Here is a 13467-nt window from a genome sequence, read left to right as displayed (position 1 = left end):
GGCTGTAACATCGGAAGCTGCTATATACTCTACATACAAGCGTACTCGATGATCGCGTATGAAGTATGTATGTAAAAGCACATCTCGCCACTTGGAATCTCAGACACGGTGCAGTGCCTACCTTGTAGCGTCCGTATAACTATTCGGCCGACGGACCCACACCATCCATTCATCGGGAGTTGTTGAAAGCCCCTCTACAGTACAGTAGCGCGGCATGTGAAACAGGCACACAGTTGCAGGCACGCCGCTCCGAGGTCCGTATGTGTGTGTGTAATTTTACCGTGCACATCACTGGCTTTGGTTTTGGGCAGAAAATGCGGGAACATGGGTACATACCTGGTAGTAGGTGCGGTGCTGGGCTGAATCCCGATATGTACATCGTAATCCGGTGCTGGGGGAGGGGTGCTCGTGGCGTTTGGGCTTCCACGACTCCGGACTCTGGGGAGCCAGAATAATCGTGGATATCTATATCCTTTTCATTCCGTCCTGGTCGGGTGGTAGGTATAGGATGGGCCACAGTAATGTGCCTCCATGAACAATGTCCCAGGCATGTAAGAACGCCACTCCTCGTGCCAGCTGTGAGGCTGTGATGCGGCCTTTCGGGCAACGTCCAGACTCCAGAGGGAATCTCCCTATAGTTACTATATACCACCTCAAGAACACCAGGACCAAAAAGCTCGCCGACAATGTATGTGCGGCTGAGTTCTGGTTGGCCTATATACGGATTTCAACTTGCTCCAACACCCCAAGAGCAAACCCACTTCCCGTAGGAGCCCCTGGAAAGGAAAGTTTGATTTCCGCTTCAACTCAAGGCGGCGTATGTAGGATCCGACTCTCGGATGAATCTCGGGAGACATAGGTAGCGACCCAGCTTCTGGTCTTTAGCCAGCCAGACTGCAAGAAAGCTGCCGAAACTAAGTTTGTTGGTGGGCCGATATCGGTTGCGGATCTGGTCTCCAGCATGAATGGGGATGGAACCCGCTCTTGCAGTACATTGCGCTCAGGATCCTCGCCGCTGGTGACCATCTCTGGATCACTACTATCTCGTGGGTCAGATGAGAAGACAAGGTGAATGTGGAGGATGTTGCGAGACGAGCAAGAGTTATCGAGCACGTGAGAAGGTGATAGGAAGGAGTGCTTGCGGGAAAGAGTTGCAGTTCCAGCCAATCAAGCCCAAGCTGGCGCCAAGTAGACTATATATCGATCCGCCACACATGGCTGCAGGATGACGTACCGTAGGAGTTAGCGAAATCTTGTGACTTGACGTGAAAAGGAAAACCCGTGACGGTGGAATTATTCGCAAGGAAATTTGGTTGGTGGATATGGCGTCCGAAGCTGTCGAGACGGTTGAGAGAGATACTGATATATCATATATCCTCCTCCCATCCACCGAGTTGGTGAACCTCACGCCCCTATCGAGGTCGAGTCGGGTGCTGGAACAATCAGTGAGACGGCCATACCATTGTGAAACGATACCATCACCTTGAGGCTTGACAGCCTCTCATCTGTATCGGGTGAAGTCCTGAAGTGCTGGTTGGGTGTCTGCCAGCAGTAACAGTCCGACAAATCGGGTATAGAACGCCGGATCTGAATTCGAAATATATCCTTCAAGCCCAGCTCCTGGGCCGGAGTAGGAGGAAGAGGGGAATATATAGATGTCTCGCCTCCGCTGTCCTTGATAATAGCGTGCGAGGCTTGACGCGCGCTCATCGTGAAACCGTTGAAGTCCTCGAGGAATGTACGTGGCTCCGTTCGTCCAAGCGCAGCGAATGAGGGACAAAGGCTTAGGGACACAAGCTTGAACCGGCAGCCTAAACAGCTGGTGCGAGACAACACAACCCAATGCTTTCCGGGAAATCCGAGAAATTATTAACACTTTTCTGAGGGATGATGAGCACTTGAAGCTCATAGTTATTGCTTCTCGTCGTTGCGGTGACTTTTTTTGTGTGATTAACCGGTAAACCGGTTCATGCGGCGTCACAGCGAATCACCAGAAATGGCAATGTCTCCGTAGGTAGTCGATTGCAAAGTACCTAGGTGGGATTACTGACGCACCTATGGTTTAAATGCTTCAAGATTGATCCAAATAAGTCTGGCTCGAAGATGTATCCTTCAGGTAGGGCTGTTACCAAGAATTGCGGTGTTCGTGAGGCCTCAACGTGTACATGCCATGGTGACAAGCGGTGGAGGAATTGCACAAGTATGTATAAGAACCACGGCTTTGCATGAAGTCGAGTTATTGCCAATTGAAAAATACGTATCCAGAAATAATACGTAATATTTTTGTGTCCTTACTTTTCAGCAAGAATGTGTAATAGTGAAAGCACCACAACTTGTGATGCTCATATACCTTCATGACGAAATACGTATTGCGGAGGCATAGGTAGGTAGTACTGCTTCCCCAAGCCAACTACAGAGTTGTCAAAATACGAGAGCTGCCGTAAAATACATATTACAACTGTTTTAGAAGGAGAGTGAAATATAATGAAGCTCAGCAGGCCGACTCGATGAGGATTATCTCTGGTCACTATGGCGGCAATGGATAATGGCAACATACAAATCTTTAAGCGTCTATAGATCAACAGATTTTAATGATGCAGCAAAGAGTCGTAGAATTTCACGCTTGAATCCCAATTTGAGAGTAATTTGCGAATGTTTCTGGCGGTGTTACTAAGCATATCTTCACAACATTGGGTATAATTCTTCGATACGGTAGAATTGAGGCTATATGCCAAAAGCAATACCAGGTTAACGTAACCCCGCTCTTTGAGACTGCTAAATTCGAATCCGCGCGGTGGTACTGCATACTGAAGCACCTTGTACAGTAGGGACCTCACCCCACTTTTTGCTGTTGTAAGTACCGGTACTTACACTTATCTACACCATGATCCATGGTATCCATGGTGTCCATTGATTACTTAATTCATCTGTTTTCGGGCTTTCCCGGCGCAACGGCCACACTATAACAAGACACGTCCCACATCCCGCGGCGATCCAGCACTCTCGACCCAATCCGAACCGCCGCCCGCATTGCAGCATTGCAGCAGTAGCAGCAGCAGCAGCCATGAACCCCGAGCCCCGCACACCCCTTGCCTCTGGCAGCGCGCCCGTGCGCCCGGCCAACCGCCGCGCGAACAGCAGCGCGTTCTACGGCCAGCTGCACAAGATCCAGGGGACGACGCCGCCGCCGGTGGCCGACGAGGTGGTCGTCACCGAAGACGGCAAGACCATCCGCATCACGCACTCAGACACTAAGTACACGATCCCTCTGGCGTCGTCGGTGGCGGTGCCGCTGCCACTCGGCGGCAGCAGCGGCAGCAGCGGCGCGACCGCGCTCGTCGCCACGCTGTTCTACGGCGCCAACGCCGCCGCCGCCGCCGACGGCCACATCACAGATCTGGCAATCTTCGAGTTCATCCAGACGCTGGATGAGCTGATGGTGCCGTATGAGAAATCGCATGCCTACCATCGCCCGCTCGACTCGTCGGCCGCGCCGAGGGTCGTCGAGATCGCGTTCTCGCTGCCGCAGATGCTCAACCTGACGGATCTCCGGCGGCACGAGGATATCTGGGGGTTCGAGAAGAAGTGGGGGATCGAGGTGGTGCTGCAGCGCAACGACGTGTTTCGGCGCCACAAGCGCCTCGCCGTCTTCGATATGGACTCCACGCTGATCCAGCAGGAGGTCATCGACGAGATTGCACGGTTCATCGGGAAGGAGGACCTCGTCAGCAGGATCACGGAGCGCGCTATGAACGGCGAGATCGACTTCACCGACTCCCTGAAGCAGCGCTGCGCACTGCTGCGCGGCGTCCCCGCCTCCGTCTTCGACCAGCTGAAGCCCGTCATCACCATCACCCCCGGCGCGAGGGAGCTCTGCAGGGCGCTCAAGAACCTGGGGTACAAGCTGGCGGTGCTGAGCGGCGGGTTCCTGCCGCTGGCGAACTACATCAAGAACGAGCTCGGCCTGGACTACGCCTACGCCAACCAGGTACCCCCCTCCCCAGCCCTGTCTCACTCCCCTTCGCATCGGGATCGAGACTAACGCCGCCTAGCTCGTCGTTTCCCCTGACGGCCGCGAGCTCACGGGCGAGCTCACGGGCGACATCGTGCACGCCGAGCGCAAAGCCACACTACTCCAACAGATCGCGTACGAGAACGGCATTCCTTTGCACCAGGTACCCTCTCCCCGTCCCCCAACTCCCCTCCCCCCCTCCCATCCCATCCCATCCCATCCCCCTACTAACGCTTGCAGACCTTCGCGGTAGGCGACGGCGCCAACGACCTCAAGATGATGGAGATCGCGGGGCTCGGAATCGCGTTCAACGCGAAGTCGATGGTGCAGCTGGAAGCGCCGAGTCATCTCAACTCCGCGTGGATGCAGGATGTGCTGTATATCCTGGGCCTGAGTAAAGAGGAGCAGGCGCAGCTGCTGTGAGTCTATGTAGGAGTCTGGGGGGCGGAGTCCGGGCGTTTGCGGATGTTATATACCGTATTTTGGAGTGAGTTATGTAGTAAAACGAATATCAGGGTTGTATGAAGCGGATATACGAAATCTCACTCGTGTGGAGTCGACGCGAAATGTTGGAATTGAGAGAAGAGCTTGACTTAATTGATGTATTGATACGAGAAACATGAGAAAGAAGACTGTTTATAAGGGAAATGAGCTCGTGTAGACGAGGAAGCCGGGCCTCAGACAGAGGATGCGGCGATCGCCGGACTGGGCTGGGGCTTGGAGGCTTAAAGAGGCTTCTGACGAGAAGCCATGGACAATGCTAAGTGGCCACGAAGGCAATGAGGGCAGTATGCAAAAGGACAGTGGAAAGTATGTAGCAGTGACAGCGGAACAGGCAATAAGACGCATAATATCAACACGAAATATGGATTCATCTTATATTATTCATACATCTACGTAAATAAGTAGTACTTAGACAGTCTACAACTGCAATATCATAAATCATACACTCCCGCAACCGCGCCACCATGCATGCAAGCAACTCCAACTCCAACTACTCCAACAACATCCCTCGCATTTCCCCCGCATCTCGCAACTCAAAACAACCGACCGATCGTCTCTAGAGTATTCATACCACGAGAATCCTCAGCACCAAACGCTCCTCTACTCAAACCTCCCCATCATATTTTTCCTGATGGTCCACAGCCGCAGCCGCTTTCCGTAGATGTAAAGTGGTATCGTAAACAGCAAACAGCCCATCTGTATCGCGCCCAGGGCGACAAAGACCTTTCTGGCACCGTCGGCCTCGAGCCAGTGGTTGAAGAAGAGCGAAAATACGAAGCCGTGGAGGACGTCTATTCACATTCATTACGTCAGCATGAAGTAATAAATTTGGAGGAGGGGGTGGGGACTGACTCTTCGAGAAATTCAGCGTCACGAGCGCCTCGCCGGCGTACTGTCTGTAGCTATCCACGCAGAACGTGATTGCAGTAGTACTGCCAAGGGAGCATCCGAAACTAATGATGCCGAAGAAGATGGTAGGAACGATCCAGCTATTGTGTTCCTCCGCGGACCATCCAAAGCCCATGAGTCCGATCGCGGTGCTCAGCGCAACCGGAATTCCCATGATGAGACGGAACTCGGGCTCGTAGATGCCGCCGTTGCGGCGACACATGAAGCGGACCATGATATCCGAGATCTTCCCGGCGGCGACGGTGCCGATGATACCGCCGATGAACGGGGAGAGGTAGATCAGGCCTGTGCCGAGACGGCTGAAGTTGTAGGGCTGGTGCTGGTAGATCTCGGCGACGGACTCGGAGAGGATGATGAGCCAGCCGATGGAGAGCGAGTAGACGACGGTGCTCCAGAGGACGGCGGGGTACGCGAAAAGGACGAAAGGGCGGAACGCAAGTTTGAACCACCCGACGTTGGTCTGGCGGCCTTTGTAGAGCGCGAGGGAGGAGCGGAAGGTGTGGGGCGCTTCTTTGTCACGCTCGTCCTCGTCTACAGCGCGTCCGGCGCCGATGTTTTCCTTCGGCTTCAGGGCTTCGTCGCGGATGTAGCGGTCGAGGGATTCGCGCGAGGTCTTGGCCAGGGGCTGCACATATACCTCGCGGACCGGGAGTACCTCGTCCGTGAGATCCTCCTCCTTCTCCTTCTCGGCGACGGACTTCTCGTCTGATCGATCGATCGTCTCGGCGAACTGTGCGTGGCGGCTGTCTGGGTTCTTGCCTTCGACGACTGGAGATATCGCGGCAGCTGTAGTCGCAAACTCCAGCTCCTTCTCGTTGGCGGCCTGGAGCTCTGCCTCCCGCTTGTTCTTAATGGACTTTCCCGTAAATAGCGAGGAGCTGGCACGCCGGATAAAGCTCTCGTGATCCGCTTGCGACTTAGGCCGCGGAGTTCTGTCCCAGAAAGTCTCGGGGACAAAGAGAAACAATAGCCAAAAATTGAATCCGACGATGATGGCGACAATCCAGAATACCCACCGCCAACTCAGCGCCTGAATGATAACCGCGCTCACCAAGGGCACCAAGTTCTTTCCACCCAGAAGCAGCAGCGTGTAGATTCCTATCCTATACGCCCTTTCATGGAGGAAGAAGATCTCCGCAATTGTAGCCGACGGCAGAGACTCGCAAGGCTGTAATTAATTCCGTCAGCCAATCCATCCGTCATCGGGATTCATTCGACACAGACTTACAGCAACACCGATGCCCATTATGATCCTTGCGATGAGCAGCGACGAATAGGATTGAGATGCGGCCGACCATACCGACGCGGCGAGGAACAGTACCACACCGCCGAGGTACACAGGTCGCTTGCCGAAGATGAGCGCCGTAGGGCTAGATATTACGCATCCCACTCCCAGCCCAAGCATGTAGAGTCCTACATATTCGCGGTCCAATCAGCACGCTTCTCGCCTCGAGCCTGCAGACGAGTGGCGTATTGTACATAGAGTACAAACGCGCCGGAGGCTGAAATAAAGTAAACGCGGCGGCAGCAGCAGCACTTACCAGTTGTCAGCGCCACCTGCGGGATGGTGACATCGAACGTCTCGGCCACATCCTTGAAGCCGGCCGCCAGCACGGGCGTCTGTCCACCTCCGAGCAAACAGTGCCAGCCCAGGGCGAGCAGCGCGCAGTCTCGCCGCCAACTCGGCCAGTTCAGTGGATCATTCGGGTTGTCGTTGGGCTGCGGCTCGAGAATGATCCCGTCCGCTGTTCGTTTCCGTTCGAGGCCGAGGGGCTCTTGCACATTGCCCGCGAGCAGTCGCACGGTGCCTAGGAGGGGAGCAGAGTCAGTCTTGCGGCGTCATGGTAAGGGTATAGGGGCACTGGAGACATACCGGCAACTTCGTCGGTGTCGGCATGGAGGACGCCCAGTGTGTGTCCGGAGAACTTCATGGCGACCAAAGACGAATAGCAGTGGCAAGCCCGTAGAGGCAAAAAGAGGGTCCTGTAGCTGCAGGGATGGAGGAGGAGAAGGAGGGAGGTAGTGAGGTCCTAGGAGAAAACAACACTGCCTTCGGGGAGCAAGAAACAGACAGTGGGGAGGGGAGGGGAGGTGGTTAGTTATGTCTTCTCGTCCCGGGGCCCGTTACGAGCATTGTCTCTCCCCGCCCCCCTCTCCCTAGTAGGGCGGATTCACTCCTTTCCCGGGGCCGCTAGCTCCTCCCCCGCCTTCATGTCTCGGACTTCAAGAATTAACTCGCCGTGTCGAGCGTGACCATTGCAGTTCGAGATCATCGCCGGAGGATCCCTGTACCGTATGGGTCCTTGACATCATACGCGCTCGTGGGTGCTCTACGGACATACTCTAAAGCATTGGGGTCAGCCGCCAAGCTGGGCTACCTATGCGAACCGATAAGATACCCAAGTACCTACCCATCGATAGTTTATGCAGGCTCCAAGCACCACATAGAGGCACTTAACTTTGACACGCCAGTGCTGCTGTCTCTGCCATTCGCTGCATCGCGTTGGGGAGTGCCGGCGGACCCGCAAAGCCGGCATAGTGGGACTTGTGGACACGGGAGCCAACATCGGCCAGGCGCCGTTATGTCTCTGCATGGGTGATAGATATCGCCGAGCGCAGGACAGGCAGGAGGCATCGTCTCAGCAGCGCGCGCAGGACCGGCACAGGACGGACGGCAGTGGTGGAGTACGGTAGGGAGTTGGTTACTCTAGTCAGCAGCAGTGTGGACCAAGGCCCCTGCAAGATCTACAGGTCGCCAAGGTTCACGACGTTCACGGGACGAAACGCTCCTCTTCCTCAAGGGTCCGTACCGTGCTAAGGTTGAGGCTACTGGCACGGGCTTGATGATCTAGGTACTCTAGTCACCTTGTGGAATCGGGTATTCGTATGTACACGAAGGCATGGGAGGAGTCGCTAAGTACTATATAGCGCCTTAGGCTTGCTTCCGCGCTCAGTAAACAGAACCCAGAGCATCGGGCATCGGCGATAGATATCTGAGGAGAGAGATCGAGAGATACAGAGTGCTCGCTCCATCCCATGTCTGTCTTATCGAGAGGGGAGGTAGTTGTAGATTTGGCGATTCCTCGGGTCCGGTGTATCCTGGGTTATCGAGCAGACACATCGATGTATGTGTGTATCATACGTGCAGACAGCGCGAAAATCGACAGATACCGCGGGTGATCCCAGAAAGAACGAAAAAATCAAAAGTAAAATGCAAGTCCTGCATGGAAACAGCTGACGGATTTTGTGGCGATTTATGCAGGGAAAAGAGACCAAAAAATCAAAAGTGATTTGTTCGTGAATTATGACCAATTGTTTATTCGCCTGTCACGGCTACGTGAGGAAAAGGAACGATTACATATAGCTAAATGCGACCGCTAATGTACCCCGCAGAGGAGGAGGAATCACCGCGAAAAAGCAAGGCTACATACAAGTGAACGACATGCCCAGCACGACCCCGCAGAGTGCTGCCTATACATATCTTGGTTGGTCTGTATTCCAAGGAGGCGGCAGCGGCGATTCAGACAACGGGATGTATGTACTAGTATAATAGCTCACGCTGCACGCGGGATGGCGGTTTAGCTCATACTAATTACATGACACCGCGTTGAAAGCGGGTTACTCTGGAGTTGACGTACGACGCGGCTGCTGGTCTCGGGAAGTATCTAACGGAGGCGGAGATGACCGCAAAGGGGGGGGGGAAGTTTGTTGAACGGATTGTTTGCATGGTTTTTGTGAGGAATCCGAGGATATGATAGGATAAGAGACGAGAATACACTCGCTGGGCGGCTGACGAATAGAAAAGAAATATGACCCAATGCCCAGAAGCCTAGACGTTCCGATCACCGTTGGACAATTCGAGTAATACTTGAGAATCGAGCGCACGAGTCGTGTGGACCACGGACCTTGTAAACCGAGTCACCTGACGAGTCCTCTATTCTCTGCTTCTTAACCTTGATTTCGTTCCCCGCTCCCTTTGATGCGAACAAGAAACTACAATATCAACAAGCCCGACTTATAACAGTCCCTTGACCACCGCCACCTCCGCGTTAAGGATGCTGCTTCCAGCCGCACCGATGACCGTGTTGTGGCTCAGCGCAACAAACTTGATGTCGAAGACGGGGTCCTCCCTGATCCTGCCTACCACGACCGCATATCCGCCCTCGGTGTCCCTGTCCAGCCTCGGCTGGGGACGATCCTCCTCCTCCCTAACATCGATGGCCATCTTCGGCGCACTCGGGCAGCCGAGCGTCTGGCTCTCACTCACGTAGTCCCGCATCGCCTGCTTGACCTCCTCAACAGTCGGCTTCTTCCCGCCACCAAACTTGACAGAAACGCACTCGGTGTGTCCGTCCATGACCGCCACACGGTTGCACTGCGCCGACACCTTCGTCTCGTTCACGTGCACGAACGCCGTGGCCGCGTCGTTGACACTGCCTAGGATCTTGCCGGTCTCCCACTCGATCTTCTCCTCCTCGCCGCCGATGAACGGCACGATATTGTCCAGGATATCCATACTCGGCACGCCGGGGTAACCACCGCCGCTGATCGCCTGCAGCGTCGTCACGATCACCGCCTCAAGCGGTCCAAAGCGATCCTGCAGGGCCTTGAGCGGGACGACGAGGCCAGTGGTGGAGCAATTCGCATTCGTGACCATGAACCCCTTCTTGAGCCCCTTCTCCCGTTGCTGATGGGGGATGATACTGAAGTGGTCCGTGTTTACCAGGGGGACCATGAGGGGGGTGACCAAGTCGCGGCGGTAATTCTTTGCGTTCGAGAAGACGACCAGATCGGCGCCCAAGAAGTCGGCCTCGATCTCGCCGGCCACGTCCGCATCCAGCCCCGAGAACACGATGTCGCAGTCCAAGAATTCCGACGACTTGCACTCCTTCACAACCATGTTGGCTACCGACGCGGGCATCGCCGCGGATTGCTTCCACCGCGCGGCGTCCTTGTACGCTTTGCCGGCGCTGCGGGAGGACGCGCCGATCGCGTGCAGCGAGAAGTACGGGTGTGCCGAGAGCAGCAGGATGAAGCGCTGGCCGACCGAGCCGGTGCAGCCGAGGACACCTGGGGGGCGGGATGTCAGCCTTATGAAATCATTACAGCGAAACGGGTTGTTCTTACCGCACTTCTTTGTAGCAACCATTTTCGCGATCGTGACTTTGATGTCGTTCGTGGTGGGTGGAATTGAGCTTGCGGGAGGGAGGGAGGGGCGGGGCGTGCGTGGTGTGGCGGGAACGGTCGAGCTTGGAGGTGATGGCGGCCGAAGTTTTATCTATGGCGGGGCAACCATGCAGATTTTCGCTTGGTGTTGCATGAGTCAATCGTTAGCTTGGCAGGACCACCGCCACCACCTCCACCTGGTAGAAAGTTTAAACGGCGGTGATGAGAATTGAAACTCACTCGTTACCCGGGGGCCTCAAACTCGAACTCGTATTGAATTCCGCGTGGCGGCCATGCATGGCCCTGTAGAGTATGTATGCCGACAGCCGTTACCCTATTGGCTGCCGCAACTCGACTTCTCTAGTAAATTCTACACCGAGAGAGAAAGAGCGTTGCAGAGTGTCATCGGATTCAGTCGGGGTTCGGTGCGGAAAGTGAAAAATCGAGGTTGGATGGATAAACAGGTGAGGTGCGTTGTTGCCTATTCTGTCTCTTCGTGCCTACGATATCCCGATCCATCTTCCACGAGCCCTACTTGGTATTTCTATCAAGCGACGGCTAACCTGTTAGAGAGTGCATATATCCTGCCCGCCTGCTGGGACATCCACAATGATAAAGTTGTGCAAATATTGAGAGTGAGCAGATGGAGAAGGTTCTGCGAGTGATGGTCCATGAATCGGGACGAGGCTGGCATGTAGCGTACTCGGAAGAGAGATAGTGAAACCAGTTATGTGCATGTATTTAGCGCTGGTTTGAATAGGACGCGACAGAGAATGCATTGCGAAGTGCTTGGGGGATATTGGTGGATGAGGGGTTAGGCAACGCCTGTCGCTCGTCGCGACTGGCCATGTTCGACACTGATCTATGTACCATATGAAACCCTTTTCCCATCCATCCTGCCGCACCGTACCGCACCGTCACAACCAGCCAAATATAACTTCCACTTCCACTGCTTGCGCCGACTCCCCTCCCACCCCTATCTATCGACAGTAACACAGTGACACAGACAGTGACATAGCCACCCTAGCGCCACCGCCTCCGCCACTCGCACTCGTACTCACTAGCGCATAAACACGCAGCCTATGATGAGTAAGCAAGCAAGCATGTAATGCCATGCACCCAGCTGAGCCTTCCGCATTTGGACGTCACGAGTGAGAACTGGCCGCGATCAGCATGGCATTTCCCGCGCACACCTCTCGCGGCCGTATGACGTGTTGAACTGTGCCTGCGCTTTCCGACAGACATCTCTGCAAGGACCGCAGGAAGGCCGAGCAGGTTCATGTGCACTCACTCGGATGGGCCAATGGCCGGGGTGGTCCGGGGTGGGCCGGGTGGGGGCGTGGGGAACACACGCTCGTCTGGATAAAGATGGGATATCGTGCGAAGGAGAAGCGTGCACTGCTGGGCGGTTGAACACGGTTTCTCATCGTGTAGACATCTACACCAAGGTGAGACGGGAAAATGGAGGAATCGTCGAGTGAGAAAATGTGATGCGTCACCGGAATAGCTGTTCTCACCTGTTTCGTTCTTCGCAGAGGGTGGATTGCCAACTCAGAGGAGTATATTCTGTGCTGAGATGGGGCAGTGGTGTACAAGAGGCGTAAATGGGGGCAGATGTCCAATCGAATCCAGTAAAGCCGGTTATCATTGGTTTCTCGATGGTTACCACTTTATCATTGCACTCTTTAGATTGGTTTCGTGAACAAGGCTCTAGGTAAAGGAAAGTTTTGGCATGTGGGATGTGAGGGTCTCGCCATGCGCAATCGAAAGGATGGTTTGGTTAGGAATAGAAGCAAGTTCAAGTTTGTGTTTACCGGTCACGTCTGTTCTCAAGCCCGACTTTTCGCGGCAGGAGTTCAGCTCGACTGGGGAGCTTATTCATATGACTGGGCTCTTTTTACTTCCCATGTGCTGAGCGGGGACATGATTGGGACCGGAGGGGGACATAATTGAGACCGGAAGGAAACCTGTCGTTCTTCGGTTTAGCTGAGGGGCCCGGCGTCCGATCGTCGTTGCTATCGCACCTGATGACGAAGGGCTATGATATGTACGAATATCCCACCTAGTTTGGTGAGAGGTGGTCGGCTGTTTTTAGAACTACGGCGGGGTAGTGGAAGCAGCCAATGTTGTTTGTAGCTCTACGTGCGAGGTCACGATGGGCACCAGCCGGGACTTTTCTCTAGGTCGGCCCTAAGCAACTGGCCTCAATGATGTAATTGTCTGGGCTGTTATTTAGAGAGCTTCTCCGCAGAGGAACGGAGTTGGGTATATTTGTTGTGGTAGAGCAGCGGGCGGGCAGCGGGCGAGTGCGGCGCCGATCCCACCGGGAATCGAGTCACCGCCGCAGCGAAGTTCGACAATGCCACAAACTTTTAGCTGCGGATTCGTCCGCGAGTGAATCGTAGAGTCTGGTAACGTGCTTTGGAGAGTTTTGCGACAATTTCTCCAAGGCATTCGGCAAGTTGTCGAGTTACACGGCTCAGCAGGAAGGGCGAGATCCTCACGTCTTTTAGCCACCTTTTTCCAGTGCCGTCACGTCGCCGGACCCGTTGCTTTGGCGGAGTCGATCTCCATGGCCGCGATGTCTTTCTGGTGATCGTGGGTGGAGCTGTGGTGTTTATGTCTCTCTCCGACACGACCATAGATGCGTCATCCCCACTGCCACCAGGATGGCACGCACGGGTGGCCTGCAACGTTCGTACCTGGGGATCCGCCGGAATGCAGATCGATGTTCATGCCCGAGGCATCACCGGGATCGAAAGGCTGTCAACATTGGGATGCATGGAGGTGATGAAACCCTAAACATCGTCGTCCAGCGTGCATATGTGTTTGCCCACTGCATTTACCCAACAGGACCCCATCCTCCGGTGCTTCCT

General features: G+C 54.7%; 3 protein-coding genes across 3 annotated transcripts; 1 reads left to right on the top strand and 2 right to left on the bottom strand.

The window, feature by feature from the left end:
- Positions 1-2764: 2764 nt before the first annotated feature.
- BZA05DRAFT_407675 (HAD-like domain-containing protein) lies at positions 2765-4803 on the top strand. The gene is made up of 3 exons (XM_051484648.1): positions 2765-3988; positions 4053-4175; positions 4253-4803. Exons 1-3 carry the CDS (start codon positions 3065-3067, stop codon positions 4433-4435), a joined length of 1230 nt encoding a protein of 409 aa, XP_051336643.1. The 5' UTR covers positions 2765-3064; the 3' UTR covers positions 4436-4803.
- Positions 4804-5014: 211 nt separating this feature from the next.
- Positions 5015-7525, bottom strand: BZA05DRAFT_144789 (putative MFS transporter). The gene is made up of 5 exons (XM_051478937.1): positions 7299-7525; positions 6967-7233; positions 6654-6838; positions 5369-6593; positions 5015-5307 (listed from the first exon to the last, which is right to left on the bottom strand). Exons 1-5 carry the CDS (start codon positions 7354-7356, stop codon positions 5117-5119), a joined length of 1926 nt encoding a protein of 641 aa, XP_051336642.1. The 5' UTR covers positions 7357-7525; the 3' UTR covers positions 5015-5116.
- Positions 7526-9440: 1915 nt separating this feature from the next.
- On the bottom strand, positions 9441-10574 carry BZA05DRAFT_447746 (semialdehyde dehydrogenase; the record flags this gene model as incomplete). The annotated part of the gene is made up of 2 exons (XM_051487182.1): positions 9441-10495; positions 10553-10574. 2 exons carry the CDS (start codon positions 10572-10574, stop codon positions 9441-9443), a joined length of 1077 nt encoding a protein of 358 aa, XP_051336641.1.
- Positions 10575-13467: the final 2893 nt, after the last annotated feature.

This window comes from Tricharina praecox (genome assembly GCF_024521635.1).
Source record: "Tricharina praecox strain CBS 144465 chromosome Unknown BZA05scaffold_25, whole genome shotgun sequence".
NCBI lineage: Eukaryota > Fungi > Ascomycota > Pezizomycetes > Pezizales > Pyronemataceae > Tricharina > Tricharina praecox.
Note: the sequence above shows the minus strand (reverse complement) of the source record. Positions and strands in the feature narration are given on the sequence as shown.